General features: G+C 46.4%; 2 protein-coding genes across 6 annotated transcripts; both read left to right on the top strand.

Annotated features, from left to right (window-relative positions):
• Positions 1–36: 36 nt before the first annotated feature.
• On the top strand, positions 37–9,603 carry RBBP5 (RB binding protein 5, histone lysine methyltransferase complex subunit). 5 transcript variants are annotated; one of them, XR_001559541.2, is made up of 15 exons: positions 37–174; positions 763–788; positions 875–1,047; positions 1,857–1,997; positions 2,460–2,622; positions 3,016–3,125; positions 3,274–3,393; positions 3,629–3,782; positions 3,890–3,961; positions 4,440–4,557; positions 4,781–4,850; positions 5,078–5,307; positions 5,584–5,778; positions 7,762–8,492; positions 9,279–9,603. XR_001559541.2 is itself a non-coding variant. In XM_015884962.2 (14 exons), the coding sequence occupies exons 1-14, from the start codon at positions 156–158 to the stop codon at positions 7,788–7,790; spliced, it is 1,500 nt and encodes a 499-aa protein (XP_015740448.1). In that variant the 5' UTR covers positions 37–155; the 3' UTR covers positions 7,791–9,603. The 5 variants fall into 5 exon arrangements, 4 of the variants coding, with proteins under 4 accessions (XP_015740448.1, XP_015740447.1, XP_015740446.1 ...); XM_015884962.2 differs by having other exon boundaries at positions 5,584–5,661; positions 7,765–9,603; XM_015884961.2 differs by having other exon boundaries at positions 5,584–5,661; positions 7,762–9,603.
• Positions 9,604–9,706: 103 nt separating this feature from the next.
• TMEM81 (transmembrane protein 81) lies at positions 9,707–17,516 on the top strand. The gene is made up of 2 exons (XM_032449230.1): positions 9,707–16,243; positions 16,333–17,516. The coding sequence occupies exon 1, from the start codon at positions 10,099–10,101 to the stop codon at positions 10,921–10,923; it is 825 nt and encodes a 274-aa protein (XP_032305121.1). The 5' UTR covers positions 9,707–10,098; the 3' UTR covers positions 10,924–16,243; positions 16,333–17,516.
• The last annotated feature ends 992 nt before the right edge of the window (positions 17,517–18,508 follow it).

The following is an 18,508-nucleotide window of genomic DNA, read 5'->3' as shown; positions in this document are numbered from 1 at the left end:
ACTCTTAGGGCTGCCCGCTTCACTTGCCTGATCGCCGGCTGTGGGAAGAGCGATTAGATCCATCAGGCGAACGCAGCGGGCAGCGCTGTGCTCAACCAAGGCCCCCTGAGGGGTCCTTCAGTGCCGGAGTCGGACGGAGCGGGGCGGAGGCCGCGATGAACCTGGAGCTGCTCGGTGGGGCCTGGAGCGGGGCTATGGGGGGGCGGGCGGGATGGCTGGGCCTCATAGGGCCCCATAGGGGTTATAGGGACACAGTAGGGACCCCATAGGGTCTATATGGCCCCATAGGGTCTCTATGGCCCTATAGTGCCCCATAGGGCCACGTAGGGTCTCATAGGGTCTCATAGGGTCTCATAGGGCCACATAGGGTCTCGTAGGGCCTCATAGGGCCTCATAGGGCCACATAGGGCCTCATAGGGTCTCATAGGGCCACATAGGGCCACATAGGGCCACATAGGGTCTCATAGGGTCTCATAGTGCCATATTTAGGGTCTCAGTGCCATATTTAGGGTCTCATAGTGCCATATTTAGGGTCTCATAGGGTCCCATAGGGTCCCATAGGGTGCTATAGGGTCCCATAGGGTCCCATAGGGTCCCATAGGGTCCCATAGGGTCCCATAGGGCTTCGTAGGGCCACATATGGTCTAATAGGGCCTCAAAGGGCCTCATAGGGCCACATAGGGCCTCATAGGGCCACATAGGGCCCCATAGGGTTTCATAGGGCTCGTATCGCTCAATAACTGCCTTTACATTCCGTTCCAGAGTCCTTCGGCCAGAACTACCCCGAGGTAAGGGCCCACCCGCCTTCACAGTGCTGCCCCCGGCCTGCAGCGGGCCCAGCGCAGCTCCCTGAGCGGCCCCATGTTCCCCATAGGAAGCCGATGGGACGTTGGATTGTATCAGCATGGCCTTGACCTGCACCTTTAATCGCTGGGGCACCCTGCTCGCCGTGGGTTGTAACGACGGTCGTATCGTCATCTGGGATTTCCTCACCAGGGGGATCGCCAAGATCATCAGCGCCCACATCCACCCTGTCTGCTCCTTATGGTGAGTGGGTCTTCATAATGGATGTCATTCGGTGTTACACCCCCAGCTCAGGCTGCATGGGGTGGGCACCCACTATTGGGCTGTAATAATGGGGCCTCACTGCCTTCTGAATGAAGGACTTCAACCCCACACCCAACCTATACCTCTATACCTTTAGTTTAATGCCATTCCCCCTCGTCCTGTCCCTTTCAGGCTGTGTATAAAGCTGGTCTGTTTTAGGATAGTTTCCTTTAAAAGCATTGGGCCTCACTGCCTTCTGAATGAAGGACTTCAACCCAACACCCAACCTATACCCCTACCCTTAGTTTAATGCCATTCCCCCTTCTCTGATCCCTTTCAGGCTGTGTATAAAGCTGCTCTGTTTTAGGATAGTTTCCTTTAAAAGCATAGAATGCCTGTGAAATGTTTTGCTTGCCTAAAGTTGATTTTCAGGCCAACGGATTCAAAGCTGAACTTTAAGACCTTACCAACCTTTTAATTTAACACACTGGTTAGTGGATGAGTTCACAGAATCACAGAATTATCAGGGTTGGAAAAGACCTAGAAGATCATCCAGTCCAACCATTCCCAATACTTCCCAGCTAAATTATATTCATCAACACAACATCCAAACGTTTCTTGAACACTCCCATGGTCGGTGACTCCACCACCTCCCTGGGCAGTTCATTCCAATACCTGACTACCCTTTCTGAGAAGTAGTGTTCAGCCTGAATCTGGTGCAGCTTAAAACCATTCCCTCTAGTTCTATCACTGATTACACGAGAGAAGAGGCCAATAGCTCTTAACTGAACCATTCTTTGTCTCTGTAGCTGGAGCCGGGATGGCCACAAACTGGTGAGTGCTTCGACTGATAACATTGTATCGCAGTGGGATGTGCTGTCAGGAGACTGCGACCAGAGGTTTCGATTTCCTTCACCTATCCTGAAAGTTCAGTATCACCCTCGAGACCAGTAAGTCCTATGAAGAAGGAATGCTCTCATTCGGGTGGTGGTAATGATTATTGAAAGCATTTTTATTGGGTAGACCTTTTTATATTGTCTTCTTTATACAGTGAGGGCCTTAACTTGGATTTGTTGTGGCTTTCTGAGTGTCCTCTGTGAGTGGGGCTCCAATGTGGATTGCCTGTGGGTCTTTTGAAAGGAAGGGAGGGGAGTAAACATGGGAGCAATCCTTAGGGCTGAGCATAGAAATGCCTCATTGAGTTTATACTGCACAGACATAGAGAAGCCTTCAGAAAAAGAAAGGAGATGAAAGCAGACTCTGGCTTAATGTCATTTTAGAAAGAAAGACTGGATAAAAGACAGTGTTGTTCTGCCTTTCTCAATACAGATTGACTTATTTTTCTTATTCCTAAATTTGGAAGTTCCTTTTGCAGAGCAGAAGCTCTGAGCTCTTCTGTTTTTCCTTTGCAGAAACAGGGTTTTGGTTTGTCCCATGAAGTCTGCTCCGGTGATGCTGACGCTGTCAGACTCCAAACACGTTGTGCTTCCTGTGGATGATGATTCTGATCTCAACGTCGTGGCCTCCTTTGACAGGCGAGGGGAATACATTTATACAGGCAATGCCAAAGGGAAGGTGAGACTGTGGCAAGAGCACTGGATGCTGTAGCTTAGATTACTTTATCATGATATGTGATGTTTTTAGGTTGCGTTCTTGGTTTTATTATACAAACAAGGCTCTTGTATAACTGATATTGTCTCGTTACAATCGTCTTCATACTTCATCTGTAGCATGTAGATCTGAGTGAGGTCTTTGTGCTGCTCTTGTCTTTGACCGTATTTGTTGGATCCTTTTCCAGTGTAAATAAACCAATGCTTATGTCGCAGAAACTGCAGTAGCAGAATTCCAACTATTCCTGTGTAGATTGCTGAGGCTTCTGTTGTCAGGGTTAGTAGTTATGTGAAAGGTACTAAAAGGGGAGCGGGTAACAGTGAGATGCTGATTCCATTCTGTTTCTTTAATCTTCAGATCTTGGTCTTAAAAACAGACACTCAGGATCTCGTTGCCTCCTTCAGAGTGACAACTGGAACCAGCAACACCACAGCTATTAAATCAATTGAATTTGCTCGGAAGGGAAGGTGAGTTAATATGGACTATACCGGGTCTTAACAAAAAAACAACCTCCCACAATCATTTCACACAGCATATTCTGATTCCTTTTACTTCCCTCCCCACTTTTTTTTTCCCCTTTAATACAATGCATGTTCTTTGGCATTCCTCCCACAGCTGCTTCTTGATAAACACAGCTGATCGGATAATCAGGGTATACGATGGCCGTGAAATTTTAACCTGTGGGCGAGATGGGGAGCCTGAACCAATGCAGAAGCTGCAGGATTTAGTGAACAGGTGAGAGGCAATAGAATGGGTGATCAGCCTGTAGCAGGAAAGCCAACTTGCCTTGAAGACATTGAGGTCTGTATGTTCAGTACCTGTGGGAGTCTGCATGAAGGGCAGCTCAGTATCTTATTCAACAGATGTTTTCACTTGAAATGTGTGAGTCACAGATTGATTTGAAGCTTAAATATTATTTGTGGATGGGAAGGTGTAAGGTTACCACAGTTCTTATCCTCTTTGCTTGCAGGACACCATGGAAGAAGTGTTGTTTCTCTGGTGATGGTGAATATATAGTGGCAGGTTCAGCACGTCAGCATGCTCTTTACATCTGGGAGAAGAGTATTGGAAACCTGGTGAAAATCCTCCATGGAACCCGAGGAGAGCTGCTCTTGGATGTAGCAGTAAGAACACTGCCAGCTATCGTTAAGTTTATTGTTTAGAAGTCTAAGCTTTCTTAATTCTATTTACCAGTCAAGCTCCTCCTCTTTTCTCTTTCAAATAAACCCAGTGGCATCCTGTCCGACCGATCATAGCTTCTATTTCCAGTGGTGTTGTGTCAATATGGGCTCAGAATCAAGTGGTAAGTGTTTCACATTGCTTCCTAAGAGGTTTCCCTGGTGGTCTCTATCCATACTAGTCCTAAGACTAGTTATTTAGACTAGTAGCCTAAATTATTTCATGTTAAAATCCTTTCTTAAACCCAGCCCAGCAAACTCTCTAGCTTCGCCTGCTTAACTTGAAAGATGTTTGCCATCCTGTTGAATGTGAGTAGGGTATTTATATTTCACCTGCTGGACTAGTTATGCTTTGCATAAAGTGCTATATATCATCTTGGGGATGTTTGATGGGGGTATGGTGTCATTCTGGATGTGTAGCTGAAATCTGAGTGAGCCAAAACTACTGTGGCTAAATATGAATGAATCCTTGGTTTTAGAGGTAATGGCATATATTGTAATATTTAAGGAGTGCTGTAATGTCAGATTTTCAGTGCATGAATCCTCACTTTGGCAGCTGTTCCTTCACATGGAGGTAAATCTCATCTTGAATTTGTGACTTAGGAAAACTGGAGTGCCTTTGCACCTGATTTCAAAGAGCTGGATGAAAATGTAGAATATGAAGAGAGAGAGTCAGAGTTTGACATTGAAGATGAAGATAAGAGTGAACCAGAGCAGACAGGTACTGTAAACGGCTTTGTCTACCTGTAAATTCAGGTGTTACCAAGTAATCGTTAGTCCAAATATATGACCATAATAAGAATTAAAACTGGCTGTTCTGGGGGGGGGGGGGGAATTTGGATCAGTAGTAGCACAATTTGGCCACTTGGTGGTGCCAAAAAGTTGTGCAGTGGAAAAGGCTGTAGTTAGTGTAGAAACAAGTCAGATTTCTTCCTGCTTCTCAGGTGCTGATGCTGCAGAAGATGAAGAAGTGGATGTAACGAGTGTGGATCCCATCGCTGCCTTTTGTAGCAGGTAAAAGAATAACTTTGTTTAAAGTGTGAATACAGGACATATCACTGACATTCCTCTATAGCAGCTCTCTCTGTACGCTTAGATGTTTTGTGTCTCTGCTGTAGCAGATAGAAAGAGTTGTGTAAAAAACCATTGGCAGAGACTGGGGTCAGGCTTTATAAATGAAGAGAAACAAGATATTAAAGACTCCCTAGTTTTAAAAGTAAATGTAACTTTTTATTTTACAGTGATGAAGAACTGGAGGACTCCAAGGCTCTGCTTTATTTACCCATTGCTCCTGAAGTAGAGGATCCAGAAGAAAACCCCTACGGGCCTCCACCTGATGCTGTTCAGAGTTCCTTAACTGATGAGGGTTTAGGATCTGAGAAGAAGAGGCAGTCCTCCTCTGATGGACCTCAGGCACCAAAGAAGAAGCCCAAAACCACCAACATAGAGCTACAAGGAGTACCTAATGATGGTATGTAGGAGCTGCCATTGATTCAATACCAGTTCTGCATTTGAGATGCTTTCTAGCTTTGCTTGGTCCAAAGGCAAGAAGTTCAGAAGGTCACTCTTTCCTATGAAGTTACTTGTTATAATGGCCATCCACTCTATGAAGTTTGCTGGTGTTTTGCAGACCAGAAATGAGGGCAGACATCTCAGAGCTGTAATTTTTCAGTGCTGTTTGTATTTAACACCCAATTTAAGCACCCTAAGGGATAACTCAGTGTGGTATCGCGTTGTCTTCCTGCAGAAGTCCATCCGCTGCTGGGTGTGAAGGGAGATGGTAAATCCAAGAAGAAGCAAGCAGGCAGGCCTAAAGGATCAAAAGGTAAAGACAAAGATTCTCCATTTAAACCGAAACTCTACAAAGGGGACAGAGGTGCTTTACCTCTGGAAGGAGCAGCGAAGGGTAAAGTGCAGGCGGAGCTGGGACAGCCTTTGACAGGTAAGGACCCACTGTGAGCGTTGTTGCTTGCTTGGTGGCCTTGCAGAGTCATAGCACTTGATGTTCCCAAATGGCCCTTGCTCACTGGATGTTTAGCTGCTGTCAAGGATAGGCAAACGTTTATATATTTGTTTTTGAAGTGGAAGTGCTTTTAGTATTTGTAATAAAAGCAATAGCTGTGCGTGTGTTGTTGCATATGAGGAGCACATTGGGTTTTAGTAGGGGTGGCACACTGGTTCAGATGGAGCTTTTCTAACAGTCTCTTTGATAAATGGAGCCTGGCATAAAATTCAGGAGCTGCATTTTGTAATCCTGGCTATGGAACAGCCTGAGTCAGATTCCAAGAAGTGCAATTGCTGTAAAAGAAGACAGATTTTGTTGGATCATTTTGCATTGTTTGCTTTATAACCACGCTTTGTTGGTTACTTACCAGAACGGGACTGTTTCTGTCACCTCTGTTAGGACCCAGACTCTGAATCTCAGACAGGGTCTGGCTCTCAGCTGGTGGCAGTGTTTCCCATCTGTCTCATTCACTACTTGAGCTTATTTGGGAAATGCTCATTCAAGTGTAGTAAAGGAAGTAATGTTTGGATTAAGTGATGTTCATTCTGCTTTGTTTTTTCGTTGTAAGAGAGAGACCATGGTTGATACAGAAACAGATTCAAAGGTGTGACATAGCAGTGCTGCAGATTTTAGGCTGCACAGAATTGGTTTGTTTTGTTTTTTCTCTCCTCCTTCCCTCACTGCTGGTCCTGTGTTACTTCCTATGCAGTTGTCATAGTCTAACTTGCTTTTATGAGCCTGCTGTGGAATTCAGTTTGCTATTTCTACTGAGCTTGGCTCGTGCATATCCCTACCAGTGGATTTAGCGTTGGGTTTTTGAGCAGCATGAAGACAAAGCTCTTTTTTTGCTATGAATAAAGGGGTTGAGTTTAGACCCCAAACTCCCCGCTTTCTTTACCCATCCAATGGATTTAGTAGAGCTCTTTCAAATATAGTTTTATATAAGCATGCAAAGGTGTTTTGCTGCTATTGAGTTTGATTGAGCTAGAGGCAAATAATATTGCTCTGATGGAGTTCTCTCTCATTTATTGTGCTCCCTTATATAGTGTTGCTGATGTAAAAGGATCTAACAGATCCATGCAGTAGATCCCACCACTTAGTGTTGGAAATGTCTGTGTGAGTCACACAGTGAGTCACTGACTGCCCACTGAAGGAGCTGTCCCTCAGCTCTCAGCACTCACAACAGTCTTCTAGTCCATGAAATTCACGTCTCTCTTTTGTTCTCTTTATGACTCGCAATGTCTATTTTGAACAGCCAGTTTTCCCTCAGGCCCACCCACGTTTAGATTGCAATGGCCTTCTGCCTGCACTGCTGGAGCTGGGCACACTTCGCTGTCTCTCTTGCATGAAGCTGTTAGCTCTGCTCATTCCACGTGCTGCTGCTTCCTGCAGGAGCCCATCACTCACTCACACAGCCTCTCCACAAGCATTTATTCCCTGGGAGCTGCAGGCTGATTTGCTGTTACAGTGGATGATTTGGAGCTGCTTGGCTGGGGCCTGGCAGTAAATGTCTTGTAGTCAAAACAGCCGTGTCAAAATTGGCTTTTGGTAAAAACAAACTGGGAAGCTTAATGTGTAGTTCTGAAACAAAGCCACGCAGCAGACTTGTTTGACCTCAGTATAGGTGGAATTTGTTCCTTCCTGTTGTGCTTTTGCTTTGAGGTTTTGGGGTTGTTGCATCTGTTTTCCAGCAGGTAAGTGTGGTTGTGCCTCTGTGGGTTAAAAGCTCAGAGACCATGAACTGCCTCATCTCAGATACAGAGGTCTTTATTTGTAGTAAACCGTGTCTTGTTGGTTATATCTCATTCCAGAAGGAATGTAGAGAATCACATCCTCAAAGGCTTTTAGTTTTTTGTCCATTTATTTCAGAAACTGTCGGAGTCAGATGATTTATTTTTCACCTGTCTTTGATCTCTTCAGCAGGTGGTGCCATCTCAGAACTGTTATGAAGACCCTCTTCTTTATCTTCCTCTGTTCTTTCCTGTATCGGCACCATAATATGGAAAATAGATGAAGCAGTCAGAACGGACTGACTTTAATACAGCAGCCTGATTGTTCATGGATTCAGGGAGTGACTCTTATAAGAAACGAGTAATTGAAGAGGAAACGGCCTTCGTTCTTCCTTAATTGCCTCTTGGTTGAGCAATGTGAGATGCTGACTCTCAGGTCACACAGTTTGCAAAGAGACTGACTGGACTGCCTTCATGTTGGCACCTGTAATGTTCTGCACTGAGCTGGTACCCGACCCTCTGCCACTCCAGAGCTCATAACCATTGTCTTTTAAGTAATTTTTCTTTGTTCCTGGATTGAAAAAATACCCAAAGTGTGTGGTTTTATTCCTGATACCAATGACTGCATCCTCCCAACTTCCCTTTTTTTGCTGTTAATTCCCATTTCAGTGAGTTGTAGGCCTTTCTGTGCCAGCTGCATTGCCTTGCAGCTTTGGTTAGCTCAGTGTGATGTCTTCTATGCTGACATGCTTAGTGAAACTGCTGCTGATTATGTGCCAGGTTTGATTTCATCTCAAGTGGATAGAGACCTAATGTGAAGAATCAAGACACCCTCTGAAGTCTGCAAAGAATGAATTTTCATGTTGTTAATATTTTAGACACGGAGGATGACTCTGCTGATGGGAAGAGGAGCACGTGGAGGTAGCTCTATATAAAATACAGTCTAGACGAAAGCGTTTAAACTGAGTGCTATGAAGACCAGTGTTGGCAGTGTCTTTCTGTCCTTGCAAGTGTGTTTATTCTGTTTCCATTTAAGATGCCCCACCAGGAATGCTGTTACCTCCTTAGCTGGTACATAGTTGTACTAAGAGAAGGAGCAGCCACTATTTCTCCTAAGTGAAACTGTATTTCTTCAGCTATCCTTAAAGATGAAATGAATCACGGTGTGATTGTAACAGACAAACATATGGACCACGAGTTTTTAAACATGCTCTTTTGGGTTTTTTTTCCCTTCTCTTTCCCATGTCTGAATCAAGAGTAGGTGAATGCTCTCAGCTTTATTCCCAGCTGTGCTTTAACCTTTCACTTGTAATATTTTCCTTGTGGGAATGGGGTAGAGTCATTTGTCTCTATCTGGTATCTGCAGCCAGATCTTGTACCAGACAGTTTTCATTCCCAATCCCTTTTGTTTCATAGTTCCTATACCATTACATTCAGCTTTTTGTAATTATTGAGGTTATCACCAACTATTTAGGTTTCCACAGTATCCTGCAGACATTAAAGACTGAGGAGTTATAAAGAGAGGTGTTAATTTGCAGTGGGAAGCATGATAACATGATATAAGCATGGCAAGAGAGAGGAGACGTGTTAAAACAGGAGGGTTTTACAAACTGGTGTTTTCATTTCCCACTTTGGTCCAGTGATCTGCTTAATGACGTTTGTTCCCACGTGTGCAGCATTGGTTTCCTTTGTTCTTTCTGCTTATAGGATGCCTCGCATCTCCCGTGGGACGCTGTTATGTCAAACCTTCCCATACACGGCGTGGCTGAGCTCAAACCTTCACAAGATACACAGGCAATGGCTCTCCTGGTTGTGTTAAAGTGAATCATTTGCCACAGACTCCAGCCTTCATTTCTCTTAAAGCCTCTCTGTACAGCGTGTGTGTGTCCTTGGTTTGTCGTCTCCTCTCTTTTTATTTCCTGACACCTGTAGTTTTGTACAATACTGGTCAGATCCTGGCTTGGTGGTAGCATATAGCACTGGTTTTAGGTTTGTGTCTGTAAATAAAGAAGGTGTGTTTTATTTCCTAAAAGTCACGGCTAAGTCTTGGCTTTTCCTATTGGGATGTTGGACCAATGGACCCTGCCATAGAGCTCTGATGCCTTAATCACAGCCCTTTGGGATGGACTTTAGGTTTTAGGATGAGTGTCTGTAGAGCAGAGCTATGCAGGTGCTGTGCATGTAATCATGATTTCTTTGGCCTATGCAACATTGTTGTAGAGGTTCCACTAATTAAGACGTAACGTTTTATAGTTTGGTGAGAAGATGAAACTGGAACAGCAGCGTGGAAATTCATGTGAAATAGCATGGAAATGTCAGGGAGTAGAAGGGAGGACTTAATAAATAGTCGAGTAGATCCCAGTTGCTGGGATACAGTGGGTTTAAATGTTCTGCTGCCTGGGAACTGGAACTCATTGGTGTTCTGACCCACGCAGTGATGTGCTGCACCTTCCCAGCAGTGTTATACTTTAAACCTGTCTCGTTGGGTGAGATTTCTGTTTGAAGATTAACACTTAACTGTATTTACATGCTTTACATGGCTGCCATGAAGACCTTTAGGAATGGCTTCATCCTCGGCATGATGCTACTTGGACTTTCCTGCCTCCCATTGGAAGCTTCCATTCCACAAGTGACCATCCCAGCAGAGCTGCAGTCGGTGGAGGCTGAGGTTGCAGTGAACTCCACGTCCTGCAGCGTCACCTGCGGGCTGGGCCTGCAAATAGAGGAGATGTGCGAGGTCACACCATCAGGAGAGAGGAAGAACTGCACCACGCGCCGCTCCCACTGCACCACCACTTGGGGCTGTGGTTTGCTCCACTTCACCATCCCTGTGGGTAAACCCTTTGTGCTCAGCTGCCTGAGCTCGGACGTCATCAATTTCGGTCTCAGAGGGTACAGCTGTACATGGAAGGTCGCCTCTGGTCTCATCACCATGAATGATCTTCTGTTTGTACCTTTCAGAAACCCTGATTATACCGTTGTCTTTTCCCCAGCCAAGGAGTCCGACGCGGGGACGTACCGCTGTGATGTGCGAGTGTTAAAGACATTTAGGGTCATCAAGAGGATCTACTTTGGGGTCAGGGTGATCCGAGATGACATGGTGAACCTGGACTTTGTTAAATCCTTGACTGAGGAGCAGAAGCTGGCAATCAGGAAACAGGAAGGAATGGAAGCCAACAGCACCCTCATAGACTTGGAAGAGCAGCAGTATTTTTGGCAAAAGAAATTGTTTCATAGATACTCGATAGGATTGGGAGTTGGGCTGGTAGGGGTCATCGTGGTAAGCTTAGCTCTCCGCTTCTTGCAGGAGAGGATGAGGATCAGAGCTGCAGAGAATCAGACTCGATTCTAATATAATTCCTTGTCTCTGTCTCGCTTACTATAACAAGCAGAGCAACGTGTATCAGTGCAGTATTTCAGAATGAGGTTTGTAATGCTTTCCTGGCTGTTGGGTTGGTGAGTTTGAGGGTATTTCTGTATTATCTTGCAGCCCATAACTTGGGATCCTATTTTTCTCTTTTCCCCTTCAATTTCTTCTCCCTTTCCCAGGTTTATGACGTAGATTCCTCAGGTTGGTAGCTGGAATTCTCCAGCAAGAGATGCAGAGAAGTGAAGATGCTGTAGCTGGGTCCCTTGCTTTTGGGTCCCTTGCTTTTGGGTCCCTTGCTTTTGGGTCCCTTGCTTTTGGGTCCCGGCTTTTGGGGTCCCTGCTTTTGGGTCCCCACTTTTGGGTCCCTGTGGTCCTTCCCAGCAGACCCCAAGGTCTGTTTTAGGGAGCTGGAAGGAGGTGAACCACCACTCCCTGCCTGCTCTGTTTGTTTGTCTTCCACTTTTAAGCTGAAGCATCATCAGCAGTAGTTGGAAGCTTCCATTCTTCCCTTTGTAGTCCCGAACAGCGAGGCAGGGAGCATTAAGCAGCACAAGCACATCTTCAATCTGAGCGCTGCAGCTCGAGGAGCGTAACGGGGTGGTTTTAATCACGACTCAGAGCTGAGCTCACTCCTACAATCTTGAAAGGAGGAAGGAGAGGGAAGAGTTCAGTGGGCTTTAGGCTCGCTCGTTTTCCTGGTGACTAATAAGTACAAAGTGTGCAGCAGCACTGGAGGGAGCATTGTTTCCCCATTGGTAGCAGAATCCGCAGAGGGACTTATTAAGTGCCTTCTCTCCCTGGTTTCTGTCTTTATTTTACAGTAAACAACTCTATTTACTCGCTCTGTTTCCCTTTCCCCCCCTCCTCCATGAACTCAAGTACAGGAATGCGCCACACATCCAATTCTGGGGGTAGTAATGACTGAGCTCTACTATTTAAGATCAAAGCGTGCTATTATTTTTCTCTTCAGACCAGGGGAAGAAAAAAAAAGAACAAAACACCACATGCTTTAATGTAGAAAGAGCTGAAATATACAACGAGATGCTTTATTTGCAGAACATCCTATTGAAAAGCAGAACGACATCAGTTCTAAACGTAGCGAGCTGAATCTTCGTGTCCAATTAAGTGGGTAATGGGTAGATCTGGATAATGATCTGTAGGCCGTGGGGTTGGCTGTATTTGAGTGAGGAATTGAGCCCGTTAGCAGCCTTGGATTCTCTGTAGGTTGTTTGCTGGGTTCTGCAGGAACAATTCAATGCATACAGCCATAGGCAGAGGTTTGTGGAGGTGAAGGGAGGTGTCCTGCAGTGCCGGAAGGTTCCTCTGGGTGTGCATTGGTTGTCTGGCTCTGTGCTTTGCACTGATTTACTGCTGAGCCCCCTTGTTGAGCTCTGCTTTAGGCTAACTGCTTTCTGTTCTTAACAACAGATTTCTCACCCACTGAAATACATGCAGGGCACGCTGCCTCTGGGTAAGGTGAGATGGGTCAGCTCAGCCTCCTGCATACACCCACCCTCAATCCCTAAGCAAGCTGCATGCAGGGGAGACCCAGGCCTTGGTTCCCTTATAGCACCTCATCCTCTCACCCACAGGGAATCTCCTCTTTCCAAGCAGCAGCACTGACACAGAGCAGTTGCACACCCACGTTTAGGACAACTAGAGGAGCCCTCTGGCTGCGTTCATCCCACACAAACCTCTCCTATCCGTGGCTTTTTTGATGCTGAGTGCCCACAGCACTCATCCTGGGATATGCATACAGCTCGTTTTGCTTCTGAATGTAAAGAAACGGAGCTCACTATGCTACAGATACACACCACAGGAGTGAGGAGGCTTCATTCTGCATGGGGTGAGGCATCTTCGGGTCCTGGCTGGGGCTGGGGGACCCTCTGAATAGCAGGAGCAGGCAGATGCTTCATTGGGAGCTAGTGGTTATAACCCACAAAGCAGCAGCCCCATCTGGAGGAGCCCCTTCACACTTTGTCATGCAAATATAAGGCTTCCTGTGGGCAGCCGGCTTTTAGAAATGCAGAAAGATGACATGAAAGGTCTGGGATCATCCATTTCCTCAGTGCTGATGAGGAGGTCAAAGTGGGAACCAATGGAGTCCTTCATCTTTTAATGGTGTTCTCCCTCTTTTCACCCAAGGGGAGGCAGTTGCCTGGAGCAGGGAAGCTGAATATGGTTATTCTATTTCAATATGGAAGGTAGTGATGGATAGCTCAGCTTCTTTCTCTGTTTAAGCAGTTGCTCCTTTGCCATACCCAGAGGTAGAGGGCTGCAGAGGGGCTGCTTGCACACCCCTTCCCACATTGAGGCTTACTGTGATACCAACTTCTGCAGCCTGCTGGTGGGCCCAGGTATTAGGAAGCAATTAGAATTGCACATGCTAAAGCCAAACAGATTGTGTGAGGGAGGAAGTCAATTTGCTAATGGCATTAGCACTTGGAAAGAAGGAGGCAATAACAGAATGGTGAGGCACAGGCAGCTGTTTAAATTGCTGTTAGCTACTGAAGCTTATCTAAATTGAATAACTAGATTGCCTTAACTGCTGGAATTTGAATGGTAGCTAAGAGGAAAACAACCCCCATATGCTTCTTTTACACCCAACCTGGCTCTGCCATCCTCTGCACACCGATCTGTGTTAATTCTTTTGCTCGGTCCCACAATCTGCTGGGCTGCATTGAGCAGCTCAGGCTGTTGCCTTCTTGTTTCCCCTTTCCCCATCACTTTGCCTTCCCCTCGCTGCTGCTTTCCCCTGGCTCAGCTCATTTGTTAACATCTTGTTTGCTGCAGGCATCCCTTAAGCCTCACGTAGGATGGAAGGAGTGCCTGGAAATGTGGCAATTTTCTTCAATGACCACTGGTTTTGTAGAAGAGCTTTTCTAACCCCGTATTTCAGAGCATTTCACAACATAATAGCAGATGCAGTTCGGTGGGAGCAACAACTGGGCTTGCCAATGCAGCAGCAATGCAGTGCTTAGCAATGGGGCTCAGCTCAGATGCCTGCATAACTCCAGGAGAGGATTTAGGAGGTAAGGTGTGACATGCATTGCTGGTGGCTAAGAAATGCATGTGAATGCACAACTACCACCTGCATAATGCACCCCCCCCTCCTTCCCTACACATAGAAGGGGAAATTCAGCTTGTTCTCCCCCTTCCTCCCAGCACAGGTGCATTGAGGGCTGTAGATATTGTTCCCTCCCCTGCTATTTCTCCCAGCTTTTTGGCAATGACACCCTGCAGACATTTGTTCACTTGTTGCCTGTCTCCTGTGATAGCAATGTAAAGCTTTGGAGCGTGGGAATAAGGCAGTGTCTTTTGCTGAAGCACGTTGAACACTGATGGGTTTTTGGGTTCCTGTATTATCTCAGGTGAAACAGAGGAAAAACAAATCCACTGTTGCAACACTAATCCTAAGCAGGGGTGTGTTGGTTAACTCTGCATTAGAAGATGTTGAGTCAGGTGTACATGAGAATGAGGGTGGGGGGTTTTTTTGTGTGCTTAGCTCTGATCCCATGGTTTGAATGGGGTTCCCCGTGGCCAGAGATTTCCCTTTGGTGTCTGTGTGTCGTTAATGGTGGCACTTGAGAAAGCAGAAGTGCACCGGGGGGCAATCCATCTCTGTGCTGGCTGCTCCCTGCTGTGTGCTTTAATGATGCTTCCCCCCCACACCTTACAAAGGCCCTCTGCTGCTGCAGTCCCTGAGCTCATTACAGGGCTGTGGGGAGGAGCGGGCTCACCTGCGGCCCCACACAGCATGGGGCAGAGAGGCCCGCAGCTTGACATGGGCTGAACACAGCTGAGCCAGCCTCTGGGACCTCATTCTCCCCCTAAGCCATGCTAAGGGCTCAGTGTGTTGTATGGCTGCCAGATATACTCGTCCCCTCCACCCATCAGCCATAGGAGATCCTCAGAAAAGGAGCTCCATCCTTCCCCTTCCCCTATTCATTCCTCCCCCCATCCATCCCCCCCATCCTTCCTCTCCCCATCCAAACTCACTGGAGCTGGAAGCTTACAGGGCAGCTTCAAAAACACAAGGTTTTCCCAGCCATTTCCCAGAGGTGACCCTTTTTACTTCCATTCCAAATCATGTTCTTTTTGTGAGCTGATGTAGAGTTTAGCTCGATGGGAACAGAAGTGCTTATGAACTCTGCATGTGAGTGAGTGCAGCAGGAAGGTCTGGGTGATGTTTCCTATGGACACTGCTGCTCAGTCCCCTCCATACGCCACTGCTCCATCCCTTTGAGTCCAGGTAGAAGGAAGGGAATGGGTTTTATTTAAGGCCAGTAGGAAGAAGGGAGATGGATTAATCCAACAGAGCGCAGAGCAGGTGATTTCATGCCGTGCTTCCTGCCACGGTGGATATTACTTTCTGTAATGGAAGTGAACCTTTACGAGCCTGTTGGCTCATGGCTGGTCTCAGGGATATCCTTCCTGGAAGAACTCCAGTCAGGGTTTAAATGCTGGGATGGATGATGAAGGTTTTTTGGCAAGATATCCTAAAAATCAATTACCCTTTTTCTTTGCTAATGAGCCACGTGACATTTCTGACTTGAGTTTTCTAGCGTTACTTGCTTGTTAAAGTACGTTAAATTAACAGATCTAAACAGACCCCCCAACACCTGCAATTCCTTGCCCTGAAAGCAGCCTCTCCCATCAGATATTGCTGTCCATGGGATAGAATCAGAATTTACTGTGTCTGAATTGAGCTCTGCTGGGGGTGTTCTGTCTGTGGGTGCCATTGGCAGTATTATATCAGGGCTGGGGGGATCCTGAGAGCTCCCAGTGCTCATAAAGCACTCCAGGCTCCAGTGGTTGTCTGAAGACTCTGAAGATCTTTATTTAAGAACTGCATGCTACTGTAGCCAATAAATAATGGTAATTACAGTAAATACAGTAGGCTTACAATGCTCCCCATTTGTTTTTCTTAAAAAGAAAATAGTCTACAAGCAAATGATTGCGAAGAAAACCACTTGGGTGCAGTGAGGCTGGATAGAAATAGACCCAGCTGAGGGTTGATGTTGGGGGACAGCAGTTTGGAGCAGGCAGGATTCAGGGCTCCAGGCTTTATGGATGGGATCCATATGGATGCCATCCCATCCTTGAATGGGGTTATGAATGGGATTCGTTACTCAGCTCCTTCCTTAGGTGAAGGGTGGGAATGTCTCCCATTTGGGAGCAGTGTTGAATCACTCCTGCTGTAAATAATCCATTCCTCATCCAAACCCACTTGGCTGAGCTCTGAGTTTGGTCCAGACCTCCTCAAACCAGAACTGCACCATTATATCTTCAGTATGACCAGGTAAGCTATTGCATGTTACACATGAATGTATCACAGCTGCTCATCTGGGAGGCCCAAAGTACTTCACCCTCATTTCTTATCCCTTCCAGCATCCTCATGGTGTTGGTGGCACTGCTAAGAAGTAAGAAGGACCCTGTGAAATTGGATGACTTCCCTCACTGAGCCATTACAGCACTGGAACAAAACCCGGCCGCTTAACTCGTCCCTGTAAGTCAATTCCTAAAGTAAATGCTCAGAGCAATTACACGTGAGGGATTGTTAATGAGACAGGAAATTGATTTGCAGCTTAAAGCAACAGTGCAAATCCAGTGACCTCCGTGTTAAGATGCTGAAATCTTCTGTGTTCTCCCCCAGCTTAGAACACCCTTTATGCCCTGTGCTGCATTTCAGAAGCTCTGAGTGCTTTTAAAGGAGGTTTCTTCCTCCTTTCCCTCCTGCTGAGGGCTTTGGTTAGGCTTTACATGTGGGTTTATTTTATAGCCTGGATAGAGTTTAATTGGGTACTGCCTCGACTGCGCCTTGCTAAAGGAATAGGGATGTGTGCAAGTCACTGTGTGTGTGTCACAAACCCCCCTGAGAAATGCAAGGGGAAAATGGGCTGTAACACAGCAAGTGAATCTGGGAGCATTCTGCTCTGCCTTCAGCCTCAGTGGGAGCTGCAGGTGGGGAATCCTTGCTTTGCCTTGTGCCCAGCCTGCATCCCTGTGTGTGCTTGCAATGCTTTACAGTGTGCCCCTATTTTGCTCCTAGTCACTTGTGATAGTGCTTTGAGGAGCACTGGTGCCATGTGAGCAGTGCTGGGTGATGGCACAGGGATGGGTTTGCTCTGGATCTGGGGGTAACAGGGGGTCCTCACTTCCTATTAGGGGAAATGAGTGGCTGCTGGGTCTGGAGCCTATATCAGATGTGGGGTTAGAGCAATGGCTATGGCCATCTCACACTTTGCTTCTATGTGTAGCCCTTAAAATGTAGCAAAAACAGAGCAGTGTTTTGGTTAAATGCATCCTGGTGAAGCTGTTTGTGATTTATCCTTTCAAAAATGAGGCATAACTTGAATTCAAATAGCGAACATTTAGCTGTCAAGGGGACCTACTTGTCACTTAAGGGCTTGGGGAAATACTGTCCCATGAATTTTACATAGCAGAATATATTCAGGCCGTTTGCAATGCAGAGCAGAGCCAGCCAGAATATTTGAAATCCAACCATGAAGTTTTTCACCGATATAAACTGTGCCTATGATCTACTCCAACCCATAAATACATGGAGAATGTACAAACCTTCCCAGGAAATGCTGCAGGTGGCAGCTATTTAGCACCCAGTAGCACTGCAGCATTTAAATGCTGCTTTTGCCCTGCTAGAAATCACCATCCTGTGAAGTTAAGTCAAGTGTTCGCAGCCACTGTTATTGCTGGACACATCTGGAAGCATCTGATGAGGCTGTTTGTGTTGGGGACAGGGTGGTGCAGACCTTCAGCCCCTGTATGTGGCAGTGGGGCTTTGCTTTGCTTTGCTTTGCTTTGCTTTGCTCACTGGTGTGAGTTCATCCAACATGCAGTCGATATATCCGAGTGTGTTTGCTCTGCAGCTGTGCATGCATCCTCCTCAGGATCTGCTGCAGGGATGGAGAGGGTCATGCATGGAGAACTGCAAGGCGAGGGGGGGTCCCTCCATCACTGCCATGCACCAATGGGATCATGCATTGCTTTTTTAGGTTTTATTTTTCGCTTTATTCAAGGGAAAACCGAAGAGCCCTTTCTTTCTTTGCATTTAGCTGCCCTCTCAATGTTATTACTTTATTATGTTATGTTTATTTCCCTCTGCCTGCTCCCTAAAGCATTACTCTTGCTCCCTAAGCACCGCGGGACCCGTTACCTTCTTGCTTCCAGATGCGACAAACTGGTAATGGGAAGCTGTGGATGTGCAGCAGGCTTCACTCCCCCAGGAGGGCAGAGATTTATGCATGTAATCTCTTTAATGCTGGCTAAGGCCAAGGACACGTTAGTCTTATGATGATTAGCTGGGGTAAAGAATTGGCGTCTAATGTAGGAGCTGCGTGCCAGTCCCTTCCCATTGCACCAGCAAGGAAGGTGAATCATTTGATTGCTTTACTGGGAGATGCAGAACTTTTAATAGGTGGCAGCTCTTCCAAGCCATTTCAATCAGTTGGGCACCTGGTCATCCCCACATTGGGGTGTCAGCCCTATGTATATTAACTACATGAGCCAAGTACAGAGGGGATCCATCATACGTCCCCATATCTGGGAC

This window comes from Coturnix japonica, chromosome 26 (genome assembly GCF_001577835.2).
Source record: "Coturnix japonica isolate 7356 chromosome 26, Coturnix japonica 2.1, whole genome shotgun sequence".
NCBI lineage: Eukaryota > Metazoa > Chordata > Aves > Galliformes > Phasianidae > Coturnix > Coturnix japonica.
Note: the sequence above shows the minus strand (reverse complement) of the source record. Positions and strands in the feature narration are given on the sequence as shown.